This window comes from Equus asinus, chromosome 25 (genome assembly GCF_041296235.1).
Source record: "Equus asinus isolate D_3611 breed Donkey chromosome 25, EquAss-T2T_v2, whole genome shotgun sequence".
NCBI classification, from domain to species: Eukaryota; Metazoa; Chordata; class Mammalia; order Perissodactyla; family Equidae; genus Equus; species Equus asinus.
In genome coordinates, this window is record NC_091814.1 from 49,355,243 (window position 1) to 49,378,741 (window position 23,499).

Below are 23,499 nucleotides of genomic sequence, written 5' to 3' on the forward strand. Positions count from 1 at the left end.
AACTTAATTGTAAATTCTGTCAAGTCGGGCCAAAAAACACACTTGCATGTGACTGCCACTATGCCATGTGTTCTTAGCAGAGCACAAAGTGGGAGTGTTTAATGGGAGTTCAGAGTTGTGGAGATTTGAGGAAAAATTGGAATGAGAGGTTTGAGTAACAATTAGGGGTCTGAATATTCAGGAATTTGGGCTTTATACTGCAGGTCACGGGGAGCAATCCAGCTTATCTAAGGAGGGAGTAAATGATCAGATCGTGGGCTAGTTACAAAGTACTCTGTGTCTCAGCTTTTTCATCTGTAAAGTGAGGATGGAAGTGCTTACCTCTAGAATTGTGATGATTCAATGAGATATATGCAAAAGCTTTGAAGAATGCTGGACACACAGCAGTATTAGTGTTAAGTATTGTTACTAAGTTGATAGGTAAGAAGACTTGAAGAGAGCAGAGACAGTGCAACATGCACCAGGTGCATCCCAGAATAGCTGGTCCCTCATGAAATAATTCATATGTGGCAAGTTCCTGTACCATCCGTTCTCACTAGAAGTTAATTTCAAATCAGAAATTTCATCAGGGCAGCAGTATTCCTAAGTAGTAATGTTTTTTTATTTCTCTGAACATAGATTCTCAAAAATGTGTTGAATAGGATTGTGAACTAGTGTGTTCAGCTCTGCCATCTCACATCCTTTTCTTGTTTTAATTTGGACTGATGAGAATAGTGCTTCAGGATTAGGATGGGTAGTTTTCCCGAAGGCCAATTTGATCGCTGTCACTGTCCCAAGGACACTGGCCGATGGGGAGAGAAGGATTTTGGAGAGTGACTTGTGGAGCTCAAAGCATCCACCTCCTGGCTATGTGGGGTTTATCCTTCTCATGCCCAGAGAGTGGTCAGAACTGGCTCATAATTATTTTATAGTCCACATCAGGAACAGGGCCAGGAGTTAGTGATTGAAGGTAGTAAAGAGTTGTATAAAATTGTGCTTTTGTTTTTTATGTTTTAATATATTTGCCTTATTTGTATGGGTTTCCAATTACCAACTTTAGGGAACTCACATAGCAACTGCATCCATGTCAGTGAGCAAAAAGGTCCCCCAATTTTTTTCTTTTTTGTTGAGTTATTTTAGATTACAATCTTGTGAAATTTCAGTTGTACATTAATGTTTGTCAGTCGTGTTGTAGGTGCACCACTTCACCCTTTGTGCCCACCCCCCACCCCACCTTTCCCCTGGTATCCACTAAACTGTTCTTAGTCCATAATTTTAAATTCCTCATATGAGTGGAGTCATACACAGATTATCCTTCTCTCGCTGGCTTATTTCACTTAACATAATTCTCTCAAGGTCCATCCATGTTATCGCAAATGGAATGATTTTGTTCTGTTCTGCAGCTGAGTAGTATTCCATTGTATATATGTACCACATCTTCTTTATCCATTCGTCTGTTGATGGACACTTAGGTTGCTTCCACGTCTTGGCTACTGTAAACAGTGCTGCAATAAACATTGGGGTGCATAGGACTTTTGGGATTGCTGACTTCAAGCTCTTTGGATAAATACCCAGTAGTGGGATGGCTGGATCGTATAAAAAGTTCCCCAAATTTGAACCACTTTCAAGAATAGTTCCTCCTTGGGGTGAATTAATGTGCCTGTGCTGTCATTTTCAGCTCTTCTCTGTCACACTGTATAGTATTTGGAGGCGCCCAGGGCCTGATTATATTCAACTTCATGGTTGTAGAAGTTCAGTGTGGAGGTGGCAGGGGATGGGGAGTTCTGGGTTGGATGTGAGTGTGAGGTTAAGGCAGTCAGCTCAATTCCGATAGAAAGGTGGGGGCAGGGTGGGAAGAATGCACAGTATGTGCCGAAGTGCACATGATGCATCCTGACGGTGGAGAGAAACATAGACGGGCTGTGGTGGGAAGGATTGAGTTCTGAGAGTGCTGAATACTTTGAGTTATTGTCCCGTAGTCAACAGCAAATTAAGCAGCTTTTGAAAAGGGATATAAAGATTCCCACCAAACACTTTCATATATATATGAAATATGTATATTATATATAATAATTCTGGCAGCTTTGTTCAGGCTTAACTACAGAGGCTGAGCGTGGGGAGCTCTTGTGTCAATAGTGAAAAACGCGGGTCTGGACTAAGGGTGGTGACAGTGCGCGTGGAGATGAGGGGCCTGATTAGAGAGATTTTCAGAGAGCTTGGTAAATTTATGCTGGGAGATGGAAGGGGAATAGAGGATGGCTTTTGCCTTGAGTGGATTTGTGTTCCATTAACTATACTATGAAAAAACAAATGAGGACAGGTGGAGGTGAAGTAGTAAGAAAATAAGAATGGGGCATGTTAAGTTTGTGGTACCCGAGACAGTACACCCAGACTAAGGTGTTTCATAGGTAGTATCTGGAGGACATTGGATCAAAATTCTGGGCATAATCTAGAAGGGTATTGCGATCTAAACAGAATCCAGTGCTTTTGTACTTGGAATTCATTGTGCAGTTGGTTGCCTCACAACCAGGCTATAGTGGAATTAGAAATGGATCACAGAAGGATAACTGGAAAATCAAAATGGTAAGAATCAAAGGGAAAGGAGCTGCCCCATGAAAATGGATTCATCAGGACTACAACACCACAGCCTGGAAGGAAGGCTCAATGGAGAGAGACAGTCATTGCCTATAAAACTGTTAAAGGTGAAAGTTAATGTTGATTTGCTCACCAAATATGACTTATAGGAGGAGAAGACACCCTTTGAAATTTGAGCAGGGCAAGTTTAAGACAAATTAAAATATAATTTTGTATACTTTCTGCATGTTCTTAGAGTTCTAAGAAGTTTCACAGACCAGGAATATAAATGGATTCCAAAAAGATTTGGGAAAAAATGCAAATAAAAAAGCCATAAATGTTTTGAAAGAAGATGTTAAGAAATCCCAAGCGCTGAAGTGTTGCTACGTGCAGCATGACATGGCTCACTGTGGCATGCTTCTTTGGGTTGCCTCTGGCCTGGGGCTGCAGGTCTGGATAATGATTGGTATGACCTAGTGTGAGAGTTGTTGGGAAAGTTACTCATCACTTAAATACAGTGATGCTGTCGGTCTCTTAAATTTAAACCACACTGAAAGGATGCAAGTAGACTATTAATGATTTAGAAATTCAGAGAATATTATGGGGTGTGTGGGGGAAAGGTGGGAAGGCAAGGGGGAGAGGGTTACAGTAGCATTGGAATTAAAATCCCAACCTGTCAAATACTTGTTTGCAGAAGAAGCTGTCTGCCTTTTCCCCTCTGCACCCCTTCTTCCCAGCTCTGCGTCCTGTCATATAACTTGGATAAATTATAGGTAAGGCTGAAGGGTGGATGCAGCAAGTGAGAGCAAGGAGGGAGGAAAAGGGAGGCAGCTTTGCCCATCCCTCCAAAATGGTACCAGGGATTGTAGTTGGGATGGAAGGATCAAGGAGAGGTAGAGCTATAGGGTGGCAGGCGTGCTTTATTTTGTGGCATAATGGGGCTGATAGATGGTTGGCTTGTAGCTAGAAGGCTGGCAGGAATCCGAGTGGTTCTGTGTGGTAACCAAATTGATGTCCGTGTCATGCCTGTATACTATGTCAGTACTGTAAACTTCTGAGCGAGCCTTTGGGCAACTGGCTTAGATTCTGGATTTAAGAATTCATGCTGAGCATATGGAGCTATCACTTATATCTTCTAAGCTAGAGGCTCAAGCTCAAGAAAAACAAAAACAAGCCAGCAGAGGGCATCAGTCACACGAGTTTACAATATTTCAAACCCACTGAATGTGGGGAAACAGGGCTGGGACACAGTGCCATCTTGTGGAAGTTATTAATAATCCTTTTATAATAAAATTCAATAAAGGCCTTGGAATTCTTGCTGAATTGCGGTTTGGGAAATTACACTGAGGTCCCCACAAATTCAGGAAATAAATAGCTCATTGGGATTTGATATAATAGGTACACTTTTGAGCACCCAGTGTGTGCCAGGCACTGCGTCAGGCACTTTATATACATTAACGTATTTACTTCTCATACCAATCCTGTAATACAGGTATTATTTTCATTTTGCAGTTAACGAGACTGAGGCTCAGAGTGAGCCAGTCACTCGCCTCAGGCTATATTGCCAGTGTGGGCTGATACTTTGCTTTTCTGACAGCTGAATTGCATCCAGGGCCAAAGGCTGACTGGGAGGCAGTTTATCCCCTTTATCCCTTCTTCCTTCCCCCAACATTTAACAGAATATTTATTGTCCACTGAAGCCTATCTCTACTCACTTTCTAGCTTCACATTTTATGATGTTTGGCCTCAGGAATTTATTCATTCAACAAATATTTATTGACCACTAACTATATGACAAATGTTGTTCTATGTGCTTGAGATGTATCTATGAATAAAACAGGAAAGGTCCTTGAACTAGTAGAGCTTACACTGTAGCAAGAGGAGACAGACAATAGACAGGCGGCAATAAATGCTATGGAAAAAAAGAAGAAAGTAGCAATGGTATTAAATAAGCGAGTCAGGGTAGGTCTCATGGAAAAGGTAACATTTAACCAAAGACTTGAAGGAGGTGAGCAAATAGTCCAGATTCCCAGAGGAAGAGCGTTCCAGGCAGAGGGAGGACCAGCTGCAGAGGCCTTGGCGGAAGACTGCTTGGCGTGTTTGGGGAACAGCAAAGATGGCTGAAGTGGGGTGAATAAGGAGAAGAGAAGATGAGGCTAGAGAGAGAATGAGAGAGGATGCAATGTACGACATTACAGGCCATTGAAGGGACCTTGGCTTTTACTCTGAGATGGGAGCCATTGGAAGGTCTTGGAGGAAAAGAGGGACGTGATCAGACATACGTTTTGAACGGTTCATTCTGGCTGCTGTGGGGCAGGAGTAAAAGCAGGAAAAAGCATTAGGAGGCTCTTAGAGTCGTCCAAGCAAGAACTGGTTGTGGCTTCGAACAGAGTGATAGCAGAAGAAGTGGTAAAAATAGTCACATTCTGGATATAATTTGAAAGTAGAGTCAAGGACTTCCTAACATACTAGATGTAAGGGAGGTGGGTGGAGATTTTGGGGAGCAGTTCAGCTGGGGGAATGTAGGGTATGATATGTATTATAGACATATAGGCTGAGTGTAGACATGCAGACATAGACAACAGGCTGGAATGTTGAGTAGGGAGCTGAAGATAGGAGTTTGGATTTTAGGAGCAATGTATGTGGTGGAGATATAAATTTTGGACTTGGCGTATACATGGTATTTAATGTTATGAGACTGGATGAGATCACCAAGGAAGTTGATATAGACAGAGAAGAGGACGAAGAACTACAAATTAAAATGTTGGAAGAAGAACAAGCAAAAAGACTTGGAAAGCACAACCACTGAGGCAGGAGGAAAATCAAGAGTTTAGAGTCCTTGGAAACCAAGGCAGATGACTTAAAGGAGAGGGGGTGATCAGCTGTGAGCAGATCAAAATCTGATAAGTCAATAAGACAAGGACTGAGAATTGACCATTGGATTTAGAAAGCAGGAGGTCACTGGTGTCCTTAAAAAGAAGAATCTTTTGGTGGAGTGGTGGGAATAAAAATCTATTTGGAGTGAGTTTAAGAGAGAATAAGAGAAGAGAAATTGGAGCAGCAAGTACAGGCAACTTTCTGTAGGTTTTGTTTCAAAGGGGAACCAGGAAGCAGGACAGAAACTGAAAGGGGAGGTGAGGACAAGAAACTTTTTTTTTCAGCTGGAAGAAACAATAGTGCATTTGTATACTGGTGGAAATGAAACAGCAGAGAGTGATAGTTGATGTGAGAAAGGGAAGAACTGCTGCAGTGATATTCTTGAGCAGATGAGAAGAGATGCGATCCAGCGCACAAGTGGAGGGACTGGCATTAGACAGGGAACGTTGAACTATGGTAACAAGTGGAAGGCGGGGTATATAGATACAGATGCTGGGAAGTGAGTAGATTGTAAGCGGGCAGATGAGGGATGGGGATCTTTGGAAGTTCTTTTCTGATTGCTTCAATTTTTCCAGGGAAGCAGGAGGCAAACGGTCAGCTGAGAGTGCGATCAAGGGAGAAATTGATGGAGGGAGGAGAGAAGGTATGAAGTAGTTTTGGGAGATGCTGGGAGAGTGAATGAACTAGGGATACTCAGAAGAATTGCCCAGCAGCATCAAGGGCTCACTGGAGGGTAGTGGTCATGAATTTAAAGTGAAACCAATTAGTTTGTGTGTCTGTTTTCCAGACCATGTACAGCTACATGGGTGCAAAGCAAAGGAGATGGAGAGTTGAACATACCCAGGGGGGTGGTTTTATCAAATTGAGAGGAGGACAAGGGAGAAAGGTATATATGCATGGGCATGATTATAATGATTGACCCTGGCATTTAAGTTGGGTAAGAAGACTTCACTCAAGGGGGTGAAGGACAGGGAGGTGAGGAACAGGGACAAGGCCAGTGAAGTGGAGGTCCAAGGGGTTAGAAAGATGGAAAGTGAAGCTTGGAGAATAAAGACAAGGTTATGACTTTGGGAGTGAGTGGCTGGGCTAGGGAGCAGGGCAACACCATTGGAGGAGTGAAGTCAAGAAAATGAGAAGCGGGATGGGGTGTGGTGTTGGAGGGATTGCCTACACACATGTGGAAATCCCCAAGAATTAAGACAGGTGTGGTACTGCAGAGAGTGACAGTGAAACAGCAGCTAAAATCATTGAGAAATAATGGAAAATAGACTGGAGGTTGTTAGGTGAAAACAACAATGAGGGGTATGTGCTATAATCTGATGCCATGCGGTTCAAAGCTGAGGGTTTTAGGGAGGAGAGAGGAAGAACGGTCTGAAAACAAATATAAAAACGCCACTTCAGGCTCAGTAGTATGAGGGCTGCGGGAGACAAGCTGCCACCTTTTGAGAAGGCTGCAGGCGAAGCAGTGCCCTTAGAGGAGAATCTGGTTGTGTCAGAGAAAGTAGGTGAGGGACACATCAGGAGAATAAGTTGAAGATACAGGGAATTTTGCTGATCATGGGAAGGGAATTATAGAGGGTGCAGTGTAAGGGTTTCAGAAGCTGGCGAGGGGTAGGAGAGGCGCACAGACTAGATATGTACAGACCTGAATGGAGATAGAGAGCAGAGAAGAAGGCAGCCTAGCAGTGGAGGGCTTAGGGGTTCTTGGATGACCAACATAGGCTGAGAAAGGGCTAATAGTGTAAGTCCCAGTGGGTTCAAGGCAGATGGTGGTGAGAATGTGAGAGCTGGTGGGGTGGGAGGGGGGGACTTCTGGGGCTTCTTCTTTACCTTGGAAGAGCTGTGGTGTTAGTGTGCAGGCTTCCTCATGTCATCATGAACTTACTATAGTTTGCTAATGGAATTAATGTACTAATTTTCTGGGTAATGCACATTTTGACAACAGCCTTTTGGGGATAATGAGACAAACTTCCTGAGAACTGTGCAAACTTCCAACAGGGGACAGTGCGAAAGTTTGATTCTGGGCAAAGTGATCAGAACTTAGGGGAGAGCCAGGGTTTGACCAAGGTCCCATGTCATACTCCTCTGAGAGCTGGGAGGGCTCTGGAGAGCTTAGCTGCAGGGAGCAGCAGAGGAAAAACAGCTGAAGACCTGTTGGAGCCAGCGGGCTTAGACCATGCCCATGCTTTTGGCTTTTTTCTTTTGCAACTCACAGGTGCAATTAATGTTGGTTTGTTTACCTTGAGAAACAATAGCAATCACCAACCAAACCAAAATGCCATTTTCTTTGCAGGTGTATTACTGTGATTAAGGGGAGGATCCCCCAGAGATAGGCTGGTTAGGGAGCATCTGTTTCCCACTGCCCAGCATTTGCTCAGCAGCAGGGGCCTGGCAACACCATGGTGCTGGTGCCTCCTCACGCCCAGCAGGTAATGCAGCAGCCAAAGTGCCAGAGGAAGGGGCTTTGAAAGGCAAATGGCCTTTTCTGCCACCATATGGCACCAATTGGCACCTGGGTTCAAATGACACCCAGGAGCAGCTCAAGGTCTTGTGGCCTAAACAGACCGGCCCTACAATCCCTTGACCATACTGTGATTGGGACGATGGAACAAATTGATTTTACCAAGGCAGAGGTCAAGGGAAACTGTGGTCCCTGGGGCCTCTGTAAAAGCTGGCTCTGAGCTGCTGCTTCTGCTTTCCCAAGCTCCAGCTGGCTCCGTGCTCACCACTCCGGAGCGGCCCCTTGGCCTTGTGCAGGGCCCAAGGAACATTTGGACTCTGGTCAGTGAGAACACAGTGGGCCTCCTACTCCTTTTAAACTGCAAAATAAGCAGATCTTTAGGTCCCAGGCAGCTTTTGTGGATGTAGCTTTTGTCTTTAAAAGAGAAAAAGGCAGTGGCAGAAGGAACTGTCTCCTTGGCTCTAGCTTGCTCTCCATTGCTTTTTGAGACCTACCCACGGAGATGAGAACTGGGAGAAAAAAAATAGAGCCCTTAGGAGCCTGAAAGACCAGTGTTTTGATAGTGTTATATGGAGCCTCAAAAATGTACTCTGTCTGAGAGGTAGAACCCACTTCAGTGACTTCACTACGGCCGTGAGGATCGTTCAGTCTCTTCGGCCCCCTGGGGTTTGCTAAGGCACCCGCTCGTGGCTCCTGTTCATGAGGTTCATTGAGGATGTGAACTGGGGCTGAAAATCTGGACCTGACATCAAGTACTGTAAAATTTATTTTGATTAAAAACCGTATGGGAAGAGCAGTGTATATCTTGACTCATCCAATAGCCTGCCACCTAATCCTATCTTCATATGTCGACAGTATTGCGATTCAATAGTAACTTGTGGTATAAAAATCCCAAAGAAAAGCAGGTGTGTATTATGGCAGTGGAGGCAGCTGGCATGTCCCTTCAAGTGGGACATTCTCATTTAAATGGGTAGTACCATGAGCTCTGTTTGAGTTATTCAGATATAGACCCTGTAGTATTGTAAACGGCTACAGAAGCATTTTCTTTTTCAACCATCTTTCTGTGGGTGAGGTTCACGTTTTTAAAATGGATTCACGGTTGCAAAGGTTTACTTCAGAATCTCATGGACCTGGACTAAAGATTCCAATATCAATTTTCTGAGTTTTTTTTAATCATACTTAATGCTGAGTTATAAAACAGATGTTGGCAAGTACAACATTTTGTTGAACTCTGGGATAAACAGGACTGAGGTATATCGAGCTCCAAACCCACTGAGAGGACCCTTGTCTGTAAATGAACAGCAGAGGCTATTTCCTTACTTCCTTTTGGCTTTCAGCTTCCAGGATGTTTGTTAAAACATCCCGCAGTGTACACGTGGTCCCCAAGGCTTACAGACATTTACTGACCAGTGAAACTCCCCAAGGAAGGGGTTGGAAGTTTTATTTTTCCTACCTTCATTTCTCTCTTCTCCATCTCTTGGATGTCCTGGGTTTTTCTAGCTGGAGACTACTTCAGTTTCAAACTACTATGTCTTTTTCTCAACCAACACTTAGGCGATTCAGCGTCTTGTATTAGACTACTCCATTAGAAATGAAAAGTGTGGTTTCTGATTGGCTGACATGGCTTCCATGGTTCTTTTCTTTGTCAGACGTCAAATCACCACGTTCTAGAACATTAGCACGCGTTGGGTCAAGTGGTTCTAGAACTCAAACAGCTGCTTCAGCACTGAAGTCGGTAACAGTTCTCCCTGGAAAAATGACCAAAATTTCCTCCTTTCATAGCACTGTACCGTAATTGCTTATTTAGCTATTTTGTAAGCTACCTTTATCTTTTTTTTTATTATCTAGCTCCCAGGAACTAGGACATTATTATAAATTCAAGAAATGTTTGATGTACACATAAAGGGGTGAGAATATTTAAGAAATATTATATTTATTAAAGGTGTAATAGTTTGTTCCTCCTGATGATCCTGAGTTATGGTCAACTCTGAAGAACGCTGTACTTTTTCAACCCTCTATCAGATATGGAGGGTGGACCTGGGGGTAGGGAGTGTTGGGGAGGGGTATACTATGAAACACAGAAACACTATGAACAAACCTTAGCGTACTTTCATTTTACTCCAGGCTGCTTCCTTCCCCCAACTTTCCCCCTTTTTTCTCCCCTATCAAATGTGAGGAAAGGACCACACTTTTCTGTTGAGGAGACCAGGGAATCATTTCATTCCACTATGACTTGAGTTTTCCTTTCTCATTGTTCATCAGGTCAGTGTAAGTTTTTAACATCTAAACTGTAACACTGCATATAAAAATAAGTTCATGTTTAAGACAAATTGGAAAAGTACCAAACAATTAGAAAAGACAGCTGGTGAAAACCTTCCTTTTGACAACCTCTGTTTTTGTTTGGGGAGGTGGTATGAAATAATCTGGGAATGCTGCGTCTGTGGGGATGAGAATGTTACTGGATGAGAATGCTATCCAATAAGAATATTGATTTAAAAATCAAATACCTGGACTGACGGTGAAGGGAAGGGCAAAAGACCACAGGCTGTGCATTATTTTGCATCGACTCAGTCCCCCCAGGTGCACTTGAGCTTCAGGGGACCCACTACTTTGACACCTTTGAATTTTCTTAGTTTCCAGTGCTTCTAACGCCCAGTCACTGGACCTGGGATACAAGTAAAAATGGATGTAATTGTGTGTAATGTAAAGTATGAAATTTTTAACCTGAGAAATAAACTAGTTTTGCATTTTTGAGTGGACAGTGTAGTCCTTAAAAAAAGATTTTGATTGTCCAAAGAAAGAGCATTGTTAGTGAGTGGTCTCCATTTTTGAGTTGGGGCTTCCTGCCCACATCTTCTATGCGGCCTCTCTTTGCCCAGGTCAGACATGAAGGAAATGGGACACCAATTCCTGAGGAAGAATTTTTTACTTTCCTGTCCTATAGTTTTCTGTCTTAATATGCTAAAGCAAGGTACATTCAGAAGTGATCTCATCTGAGAGGAGTTACCTTTAAATTCTAATTTAGACCATGTAAATCTTCAAAAAGAAAATTCTAAATTAGATCTCAAACCTTTGGGAAGGCTTCAGAGCACATATTTGGCAGGATATACTATATCACCTTAATAATAAACATTTTATTTGGATAAATCTTTGGGATTTTTTTTAAATGATAGCTTAAAATTTCAATGTTGGAATTACCATTTGAGGATTAAGGTACAAAAAAGTTCTCTTTTCCCCCAAATTCATATAGATCTCACTCTTCCAGTACTTTCCTGACATCATTAAGAATCTTTCTTGTCAAGGTGGCCTTGAACTTTTATTCTGAATAATATTTTTTTCCCTTCATTTCCCCAATAGAATGTGTAAGGTTTATGTATTTAAGACTTACAATTTCTTCCATAATCTTACACATTTTATCTCCTACAAGAGTGTTTAGAAAAATAATAAAAATAGGAAAAAAGGGGCCAGCCCCGTGGCTGAGTGGTTAAGTTCACGCACTCTGCTTTGGCGGCCCAGAGTTTCGCAGGTTCAGATCCTGGGTGCAGACATGGCACCACTCATCAGGCCACGCTGAGGTGGTGTCCCACATAGCATGACCAGAGGCACTCACAACTAGAATACTCAACTATGTACTAGGGGGGCTTTGGAGAGAAAAAGAAGAAAAAAAAAGATTGGCAACAGTTGTTAGCTCAGGTGCCAATGTTAAAAAAAAAAAAGGAAAAAATGTTTTGGTACAATAATAATTATTAATGGGATACCTGGAGGCAAGTTGAAATTATTCAGTCTTCTGTGCCTTTCTAGACACCCAGAATTTTTACTTCATCTTTTCACTCTTCTATTGGACAGACATTTCAACTGAAGATGGATTATTATTCTCCACCAAATAGCATCTTAAATTGCCATGCTTTAAGAACTTAAAATCAATCTTTTTCAATTAAGCTCCTTAAATGATCAAATTATGTATTTTTCACCTTACCTGGTTTTAGCTGAAGCAAACTCAATAAATTTGGGTCTTCTTTAGAAAAAGAAACAGAACACATTTCATTTTTTTTATATAGAATAAACTTTGTTTTTATTATAGACATGGATCAAAAATAAAAGCTTTTATGTACATATGACAATATAGTGCAAATGAGAGGCTTTTAAATACCACGGTAGACATGTTGTTGGAAACAAAAGGAGATGAATGATGGGGGTTAGGATGGTCGTCCTGGAACGGCAGGAGGGGGTCGCCTAGTGAAAACAAAACAAAACAAAACAAAATAACAAAAAGAAAAACACAGATGCAAAGGAAGAAAACAATGCGTAAATTATAAAACAAATCCAAATAAGAGCATGCAAAAATATCCCACAAAAGTCAAATTCAAATCAGACACAGAGACGTGCAGGCATGCAGGGGAAATGAGGGAATACCACACGGCAAGGTCAGCAATTCTCAGGACTTTCCTTGGCTCCCAGCAGGGTGCTAGGTATGATCCATTGGCGCCCACTCCAAAATCTTTTATTTTGTACCATGAAATGATAAATCCATGAAATCATATTCAGGAGAACTGGCAACAGCCCTAGAGCCAAATACCTTTATAACTTGAGTATTTGTTTCCTAACCCTGATTTTGTGACACTGGGTAATTTCCAAAGATTTCAATAAATGTTGTGAAAACTCCATAGGGGGAGAGAGAGCTGATACAGAAGCGTGACAGGTGAAATTTTTTTAAGATGAAGGAAATTAGAAGGTGATGAGATCAAATGAACAATGCAATTACAATGCAGAAAACGTTAAGTGTCGATCTTGGAGACAAGGATTTGTAAATAAGAATTTGCTCCAGGTGAATATTCTCATGTGATAGCCTTTCTAGGCCCAGGGAAACCTGAGCCTGGGTCTGGTCCATGGTGGCCCCAGCATTCTGTGGGATTTCCCTCTGTCTCAGAGTTAGGTGCAACTGAAGTGCTGATTTATTCTGAACTGGGTCCAGGGTAAATAAGATTTGGTTTGCTGGATCTTTCCCCACATCTCTAGCCTGGGTTGCATCTTGTCAGGCCCATGGGTTGTGAAATAAGGGTCCAGAGTTGTGCTTCCTTTTGACCTCGGCCTCTCTGGATGACTTACTGTTAGAGAAGATACAGTAAACTCTCCATTGCAACGAGCAGCTCTGTTAGTAGGAAAACAGCAGGCCAAATGAAGCTTTCCCACTGGGTTTCCAACAGAAGTCGACACTTTAATTTCCTCTTTCTAACTGGACTGGTAATGAACTCAACATTACAGCAAGCCATGGGACTGTGAGGTTAGCTCGGTACCCTACTCTCTGTGGGACTATTTTTTAGCCACTCATCCAGGTGTTCAATGACATACTCACTTCCATCTTACTCTCGTAACACTTCAGTGAGTGGAGCAATGAAGTCTACAAAAAAACAAAAACGAAAACAAACTTCTTGTTCATCTTCTATGAGATGTTAATGGAGCCAAACTGACCGAGCTATTTCTGAGCAGCGGTGACAAACGATCTTACGTGCCCCAAGGTCCAAGACCAATTTTTCTTTGGTCCAATTTAAGCTGGCTACACTCAGGAGGCCTCCCATCCATTTAAATGATGAAGAACTTGTTATTGGTACGTAACCTTTCAACTGCGGGGGGGTCTGCAAGCCTTCAGTTTTAGGGATCCAGGTAATGGGTATCCCTGGTGTTTTCATGAAGAAAGTGTAATTAAATTCCTGTCAGCCTCAATGAGATTTATCACCTGCCCAGCAAACAGAAACTATTTTTGAATTCTGAAGGGGCTTTGGAACACTTTAATTACCTCAGCAGGGTGGGGAGGTGAGCCATTAAACTGAACAGCAAGTCCACAGTGCTGAAGGGACATTCTGTTAGCATATGCCAAAGCACTTTCCTGTTTGAGTGAGTCTGGTGTTCTACTCCAGAAACAGGATCAGAAACTTAATGTCTTGGAATATATTTCACGGAGAGCTACAATGTTTGCTTCAAACATCAGAGTGACATTTATCCCCTCGGACAGCTCCTTTCTTTTCCTCTTCACTTATCCTGTTATCTAACTTTCCTCTCATTGCCAAAAAAGCATTGTTGATGATGGCACCATACAGTGGCTCAGAGTTAGTTCTATCGTGGATCTTGGCAGTTTGGGTTTTTACTATTTCTTTTCCAGAATTTTCTATATTATTTACCGATGCTGAAGTGTTTGAAGGCAGGTGCTGAAAATATTTGGGCTTTTTATACGAAGAGCTACAAAGGTACCTCATACTGTTGCTGCCTCTGATATGAAAGCTGGAGCACTGATTTGGAACATTGACTTGGAACACTGAGTTGCTAACAAATTTTAAAGCTCATCATACTAGTATTCACCATACAAGCAAATCTACCTAATCAAGATTATAATTCAGGTTATACCTTCTTAAGCTTTCTGAAAAATAACCTCATAGAATTGTTTGCCCAAAACAGGAAGGTACGGAAGCACAGAAAGCTGTGTATGGAAAATGGGCATAATTCATATGTAAAAGACTCAATTATGAAGAAGAATGTTGAATTACCCACATTCTCTCGGATCTACCTCAATGCTGCAATCTGTTCCTATGGTGACATTCCTGTGCAAGATCCCTGGGAAGGTCTTCCTTTTAACTTGTTTCTTTTCTGTTGCAATCTCACAAAGCATTCTCTGCTTGCTTTCTCTGCCCATCATTTAGGTAACATCCCAGAGCAGTGGGTGAGCCTAGAGGCAATAATAATAGGCATTCTTCTCAATTGTCTCTGATGATCTTTAATTTTAAATCAACCTGGATCCCTTCCTTTGCAGGAATACAGTGGGGGTAATGTAATTAATTTAGAGGAGCTCTTTCTTGGAGAGTGAGAGAGGAAAGGTAATATTGAAAACTGAGTCCTCCACAAGGCTCACTAAGACTCATGGCATGTGTGTCTCTAATCTGCCTTCGCGCCTCCTGTCCCTATGTGACCTTCCCCTGGGGTCTCAGGTATTACAATGAAAAAGCACTAGAGCTCCAGGATGACAGTCCTAAGCTGGGAGCTCTGGTTGCTCTTACAGTTGAGTTTCTCAGCCAACTTTGTGTTTGTGACAGTCTGTCCTAGGATAATCTTACTCAGTGCCTTTCCCTTTGGCCTGAAGCCACCGAAGTTGTGTTTCCTAAGGCATGTCCCTCAGAACACTAGTCCTGTGAGATGCTCTATGAACAAAGCATTGACGGTCCAATAAGTCTGAGGAACACGTAGACACTAACCCTCTCTTAGGGGGTTAGTGCAATCTGTAGTAAAGCCTCTGTAAATTTTTCCAGTAAAGAAACATCTAATTTTTAGTCATCATTTCCCAAGTATATTTAATCAAGAAATTCTTGGTGTACATGTGTGTCAAGCATTAAAATCTCATAGAATAGACTTTGGGAAACTCTGAATTAAGCTTGTGGTTTTAGCCAATATCTCTTGCGTGTATTGCAATTATTAGCCTGCCATAGTGTGAAAGAACACCAATAAATGGTCCTAGATGTGGCAATGCCTGGTGTATGTTGAAGTACTAGGAAATAGGGTACGAGATCCATCTAACCCAAACACCAGATACATCTCTCAGTATGAAATTTAAAGATTCCAGCAGAAAAACAAGAGTCTTGAAAACTAATTGAGCAGATATTTACACTGATGCCAGAACCATTTAAAAAATATAAATGGAAATTTGCCAAGTAGTTACAATGAAGTCCTTTGGTTTTGGTAATTTCCATTAGAAACTATTCTGAATATAGCATCATGCAGTAAAACACACACACACAACACAACACAACTATACAGCATGGTTGTCATCCTGATTCTCTCTTCCAGTAAGAAGGTTCTTTTGAAGGCACTGATGGCTCCACTCATGGAATATGTATAGATATAGGAAAGAAATTGCAACAAGAAAGTGTGAATTAACACAACAGCCTTCTAATTCATCTTTTCACAATGAGTGTATCTTGAACACAGAGGGAAAATAAGCCAACATTTCTCTCCTCCCATTCCTTTATTGTTTTCTGATTTGGATGGCACAATCTTGGACTGTGTATGTTGATAAGGGGCCTATCAACAAAACTCATGTAACGAAGAGTCTTTCTCTGTTCTCTGGAAACTCAGTTAGGACACGGATGTATGTAACTAGTAATAGCGAACACTCTTCCATTCTCTTAATATTAGAGAAACTGAAAGAGGTAACTTCTCCCCTCAATGCCCAGTGAGTTAAAAATGGAGGCCTACTGTTGAACCAGGAGCTGAATTATTTTCTGCAAGAAATGCCTTCTGTGGACCTAACATTTGGGCAGAGTATTCTTCCTCCTTCTACTTCCGAGGGTATTTCATGAACGCTCCTTTTTCAATAGCAAAATACCACAGTACCTCTTGGAAAGTGTCATATTGTATCTTCCAGGTGTCTAAGGTTTGTGCCCTTTAATCTTGTAACCACAGTGACTTCAGATCAGGCAAAAAATGTCTCCCACTCTCCTGCCTTTGATTTGTCCAATTTCCTTCCTTTAAAAATCTTGTCCTTCCCCAAATTAATGACAGCAATGACAAATGCTATCATTTTGCACATTGGTAATTGTGGGCCAATTTGATCAAAAGAGTTATAAATATTGAGAAGTCTCAGATCTTACTGATGTGCATGGACATAACTCAAACATATGCAAGAATGAGGAAGGGGGAAGTCCTTCAAATGTGATCATTTATTTCAGGTTCAGAAATACAGCTTCACATTTTCACGATAGGTACATGTGACCTTCAAGAATGATACAGGCTTTAGGAACTTGCTTCAAAAATTCCATTCACAGAGTCCATCCACGTATCAGCATTAAGAAATCCTGAAAGTGCTAAGAAGACAGTGAAAAGCATTCTGGCTCAAATTAATTAAAGAATCAACAGAGAACACAAGATTTTGCTTCTGTACACTGCTTCTTCTTAAAAAAGCAAAAGAGGAATTGGATTCAGAAAAGAGAGAGACAAGAAATGGAGATAAGCAAGCAAAACGAAGGCCGTACGTATGACATTAAACTCAAATCAAGTCATGGTGGAATTTCTGCTTGGGAGGAAAAATTTTTTATCAAATTGGTAGCAGACAATACAAGAGGTTAGATAGAGTAATTTTTATCATCATTTTGAAACCATTATATAATCAGCAAAGTTTAACGATTTTGAGGGTAAAAATTCAAAAGAAACGAATGCCTTGAGCTGAGCCATGTGTGAAACCCCAGACCAGAAAGGTGAGACGCCTCACCAACATACTGGTATGAACAGGTCTGAAGACAAACAGGAGACTTTCCCTCGAGTTTCCTCTCTTGCTCTCGCACGTTCATACATTCTTGCACATGCATACAAATAGCAGTGCAAGTACTACATATGCTTCAAAATATTCTTAAAGTTCACAATACAGAGCACCACATGATTTTAAACATACCATTTAGATGGATGACTTAAGATTATCTAGAAGACACATTGGAGCTTTTAGGAAGGGATTGAGTGATCTAGTCCACTAATAATTGTTTCTCTGAAATCATCTAGCTTTATTCTAACTCGGAGCTCACAGCTAGCAGTCCTCTTGTGAAATGATGCAAAACTCATGGCTCGCGTCTCACGTATTGTCTTCTTTCATTGAGTTCCACAGTTCAGAGACTTACTATTTAGGCTTTATGCTCAATGTCAAGGAGATTCCTGTCAATTTCAAATAATCACATTGTGTGCCAAATGAGGAATGTTTACCTGAAAAAGTGGATGGACAACCTACCTCTGAGATATTAGCTGACTTCTCCCCTGCATTTTCAGCAAATTTACTCAGAAATATACACTACTTTTATTACACTGCTGTAAACCTCTACTTGATTTTTTGACATTTACCATAGAGAAAAAATGACTATGTATACCGACTTAGCTTTTCAAGACTCAGCTCAGCAATTCAAGGATAATTTATAATTCTAATCAGAGATCTTAAAGGTTGGTTTCCAGATCTTACTCTTCTTATCAAACTATATTAGCCAAGGTAATTTCTTCTTTGAAAGCACTGCTGTGGATTCAGATAGAAATGCTTGTGGATGTTCTCTAGTGTGTCGTCATGGTAATTCTGAGCTTTGTGCCTCTCAGCATGAACACAATGTGGAGACATTTTTGCATACCTCATGTACGTTATCAGAAATGAACCACTGTTATCACGTCCTACGGCAGATCCTTCAAAGCTACCTCTTGTATTCGCACAGTTTAAAAAATATATTTATACTCACACATACAAAGCACATGTATACATATTTACACCCATACGTAACATCTATGTACAATGCACATACAATCACACTCATGCTTGCAGCATTGGAACAAGTGCTCTTAAGTCCACCTACCCAAAAGGACACAAAGTACAGATACTTACAGAAACAAATTTACTATGTATATACTGTATACATATAGACACATGCATAGAAAATGGGTTTGTACACAGAAAACATCAACATTTATCACATACTGGTATTAGGTCCCATTTCATATTTGAGAATTATGGCTACAGTCTATACTAAAAAGTCATAAAATTAATCTATATGACTACTTTTTAATTCTAAGTTCAGAAGGCTTATAGTTATGTCACAGGTAGTGGTTTCCTTATAATGTTTGGGAATAGAATGAGTTTGTATCTGAATTAGTAGGCAATTTGCTAATCAACAGACCCTACTGCTCTTTTATGTTACAAAGCACAGCTAAAAGCAATATTCAGAAGAGTAATCTTGGGAGTCGATTTCAGGAAATGCAATATATCTGTTCTAAATCAATACTATTTCAATCATCTGTCCACAATTGAGTGAATGGTTATTCCAATTAGTCAATAAGCATGCAAGATATAGCATGTGACAATAAAATAGATTTACCTATCAAATAAACATATACAGTTTATTTTTCCAAATCCTAAAAACACTGTATGTTTTATTTTATTATACTAGACAGGATGGAGCTACATCTATTGTGTAGACAACATCAGAGCAATCAGTTAGGAGGAAGTCACATGGAAGATTAGAAGTGGCATGGGAAATACTTGGAAAGCTCATTAAGCAACATTCCCATCTTAAGCCCTGATATAAACACTGCACTTCAAACTACACACATCCTAGAGCTTCCGACTTCATTCACATAGACATCTCGTTTCAGTAAAATGCAAACTCTTTGGGAAATGGGATTAATACCAATCCTTTGACATAGTACTGCAGAAACTGAAAATATTCTCCAACATGACTGCTGAAATTCCAGGCTGGCTTCTATTAGAAATAACTTAAAAGTAAAAGAGGACAAAAATGGACCCACAAACAGAGACAACTGGGACAGTGACACTGGGATTATAATCTGAGAGCAAAAGCCAAGGATGACAAATGCCATTGTTTATGACTGCATAAGATCAGTGGAAAGAAACTTGGAAAAAATCTCCAATTTTCTTTGACATGATTTGTGCTGATCTGAGAATACACCAGTGGTTATCCACAATATTTTCCTTTAACAGAAGGAAATTTTTGAAATACAGCAAAACGCAAAACCACATTTAGCACGAAGCCAAACCCTGAAGTATATAATCCTTTAGCTGCCTATTGTAGAGAACTCAAAGGAAGAAGCAAAGGGAATCTTAAAAAGAGGGAATTTTGTGAAAAGATCTCACTATAGATTATTTATTATACTATGGATGTTTATTTAACATATTTCCATTTAGCTGTGACATTATTTTTAAAGCCAGTGTGTATCTTGCACATCTGTTCCATTCACAAAAAGTTAATTTTTTTTCCAATGAGAAAAAATAACATATGAGAAGACTGAGGGGACGTGACGTTCTTTATACACTCACTTGTAACTTAAAAGTTGAAATGCCCTTTTCATAAATCTTAAATTCTCTGATTTTTGCCTATTATAAGTGAGTTAGCTGTAACCTGTTAGACTAAGTTCAATACAATGCCATTCAACTTGGCAAGTTCTCTTTTTAATAATGGTTACAAGTTTTTACTTCATACTTTATGAGTGTGTGCTTTGGGTATAAATTACACAGGAAATTAAAGTTAAGTTAACATACAAATCATGTTTGCTGCTTTCAAAGAGAGACATTTCAGTTGGTGAAACCTGATTGACTTCCGTAGAATATGAAATAGTGTCGTGGGACGCCACTGTTCAGTGAATGCTTGGTTTGCTGTCTGGGCACAGTTAACAGACAAAATTCCTGTTGGCTTCAGGCTGTTTCCTACATGCTAATCCTAGGTCCTAGGTAGTCCAAAACTCAGCCTCAAGACTGAACTATTAACCTCCAGGCTAAATGGCTTTTGCAAAATTCAGAAATGGTAGAAATCGCCAATTTGCTTTAGATCTAAGTGTCTTAATGCCATTTTCTGGAATGACCTGGATAGAGACTCTGAAGTGGTATAACTGTGAAAAAGTGAGCTCTGCTCTTAAACCACGGCATCTCTCACTAAATGACTTTTCCTTCCATTCCAGGTTCAATTCTTTAAATATGATTATCCTACAGTAAGGCTCAAGATTTATTCAGAAAGCCTAGAATGGATAGAAAGTTACATTAAAACTGTTTTAAAGGTAGGAAAATTTCTTACATAAAGGAAGTACACTTTAGCATGGAAAGAGAGAAATATTTTTGCTCCAACCAACCAACCAAATAAATAAAAAAATAAAGTAGAGTTAGTTTCAAAGTGTAGTTAGCCATGCCTAAAATTAGGTCAATATGAAAAATGAAACATTTTCCACGTCAGCCCTCACTGTAACCTATGAGGAACTGAGTACAGAAGTGAATAAAGAAATTACCTTTTTCCAGACACTTCTAGAGATGTGCTATTTTGCTTCTTCCTTGAACTCTAAACTAACTAGCCAAATCTTTTGACTGACTACCAAAAAACAAGCTTTGATTCACTGTTGAACGCGCTTCTAGCATGAAGCAAAACACATGGGCATGAGAAGCTCTTTAGAGCAAGCAATGCATTCACTTTTCCTTCGCAAACTACCTTGTGCTTCTGGAAAAGTTTTACTCTTAAGGAATCCTAATTTTAAAAAATCACTTCCTAGCAGTCTTATGAAATAAAGAAGAAGGAAAGAGGCTCTAAATAGGTAATTATGGAGTAGGTGGAAACATTAGCAATACACATAATTTCTGTCAGCCAAAACAGAATGTGGGAAAATGAATAGGTATGGTTTAAGTCTAAGCCCACCATCTCAGATCGCTTAAGAATTACATTTGGTAGGTAAACTGGGAAACTTGTCCAAAGCAATTGCAAATATATGCCAGGGTAGGCAAATGGTCCCCAAAGTGGAGGGCTGCTATACAAACCTACCTTGGTCAATACAACATACAAAGCCTTGAAGGGTCAGCAGTTTTCAAGAGTCAAACTCCAGAGGTCTGACATCCGTGAGCAATGAGGATGAGTGATGAACGCATTAGTAAAACTGGTTACTTGCCTACTGATGTCCACACATGCGACTACTCATGACTTACTGCAAGGGTTATCAAATATTTTGCTTTTGCATAATTCATTAGTAATTAATTGCCATGCCAGATACTTCGTTTAGTCTAACAGGGAGGATTCAAGTGGACGGATTATAGTGGGACGAGTTGGTGATGGGGGTGGTCTCCGGCTAGAAAGAGAGAAAGAGAAAGGTAAAGAAACAAGTAGAATATCTAACAGAAGGCTGTCCCAAAGACTGAGAAAGAGCCATCGTATGACACACATGCTCATGCACAGACAGGCCAGCAGGGGTGGGTGCCATCTGTAATGATTTTAACAATGTCACCTTTTATTCACTCAGCATTTTTTAACAAAAATGAGGTATTTTTTCCTATGCAAATTTTTCTCAAAACTGAAGCCATCCCTCCCAATACTAATAAAAATATTAAATCATTTAAAAGCCACCTACAACACACTGCACATTTCTGCCAGTACAGTAGGATTCCATAGAGTAAACTGCACTGTTACCTTCGCTTCAGAAACTACAGTCACGTACCACATACCAACAACAGGCTGCATAGACGATGGTGGTCCCGTAAGGTTAGGACCATGTAGCCTAGGTGTGTAGTAGGCTATACTGTGTAGGTTTGTGTAAGTACACTCTGTGATGTTCGCACAACAACAAAATTGCCTAATGAACGTATCCCTGTCGTTAGGTGACACGTGATGTAATAAGGTGTATTAGGCCTCAAAAACAGATGGGTTTCGAATTTTTATTTCTCTTTATGAAATATTCTTCCTCTTTTTCTCCCTGTCACGTTATCACTTCTCATTGCCTTTGTTAAAACTTAAAAGTTAAAATCAGAAAATCCAGGTTTTGAGAGTTCTCTACCATAAGTGTAAACAGGCTCAGAGTAAGTGAACTGCGTGAGCTCTAGTTCCTATTTTGGGTCCTAAAAGTTTCCTTAGTAGTAGTAGCCTTGCTCACTTTCTGATAGTAATGGTGTTTCTGAGAGCAGAGGTTCCTGAATAAACAAAGTCCAGAGAATGAAATATCCCTGTACCCAAGTATCTCAACTTTCCCAAGCAATGCTCTCTATTCCCTGAACCTTGACATTTATTTCCTAAAGGGATTAATAAGCTTTTTGTGTGCGTACTTGCCTTCATATGTTAGAATGGTGGGGAGTGATTTTTATAACTAACAAAACTCAACAAATTCTACACATTGAAACCTTTCTTCTTGATAAAACTCTCCCTTGATTTTTTTCAGCAAGACCCCTTCTGGAATTATAGTGATGGCATGGAATTTTCTTCTGTGCTGAACACTAAATGGATCAAATCAAATGTCCTTTCTCAGGTATGAAGAAGTGAAGTTAGAAAAGTTAAAGGAAACGATTATGAAATTGTGTTGAAAAAATCACAAAGCTATAAAATAAAATTAGACAGTCAAGGAAAAAATCAAAGCAAAAGATATATTGTTGATTAATGGTTAAAATACTGACCAGTTAGGCAAAAACGCCTAGACATTAATAGAGTTCCTTTTGCTTCCTGTACCCGAAAAATGTTGCAGAGGCTTCAGAGGAAAAGTTTCCTTGGGAAGGGGCATTCCAACTTAACCTCTTACATTGGTCTCATTTGAAGCAGACACTCCATTTTTGAAAGTAAAATTAGAGATACTTTATAGGCCCAGTAACACAACTAAACCAATCAATACTAGCTTTTTAATTTGAGTAAACAAATAAGTCCTCTTCCTGCATAAAGGCTACTGGCTACTGTGACCACCTGAAATGTTTTGGAATTCCCTTTTGGGAAAAATCCTCCCATAATTTCCTTTTTACTTACGACCAGGCAAAACACACACCCTTTCACTAGCATATTCCTCATTTTCATTTAAAATGACCGTATTTATTTAACTTCTGTCCTGAATCTTGAACCTGCATCATTTTCTCCTTTGACACGAAGGTTCTAGAGGCCAGAGGTCACATCCACTTAACTTGTTTCACACAGTGTTCAGCATGGTGTTACATGCAGTTATGTTCTCAATGTCCTTTTGTTCATCTGCTGGAACTGCTATTCATTCTTCAAGACTCACCTCAGAGAAGTTTTCTCTGACCTACTTTCCCGCATCTTGACCCCGATCTTGATACAGTTGCTTTTATAGCATCTCAATATATT

At 40.3% G+C, this 23,499-nt stretch overlaps 1 protein-coding gene across 6 annotated transcripts in view; it reads right to left on the reverse strand.

The window, feature by feature from the left end:
- Positions 1–11,930: 11,930 nt before the first annotated feature.
- The window catches only part of DNM3 (dynamin 3), a 510,735-nt gene continuing 499,166 nt past the window's right edge, over positions 11,931–23,499 (reverse strand). For 3 of the 6 annotated variants that reach the window (XM_044757592.2, XM_044757590.2, XM_070498083.1), the window contains one exon: positions 11,931–12,124. In XM_044757592.2, the coding sequence (XP_044613527.2) occupies positions 12,088–12,124 (37 nt within the window). In that variant the 3' untranslated portion in view covers positions 11,931–12,087. Of the gene's footprint in view, positions 12,125–16,574; positions 21,515–23,499 lie in introns of those variants that run through there. The other 3 variants (XM_070498077.1, XM_070498081.1, XM_070498082.1) reach the window with 1 other exon arrangement.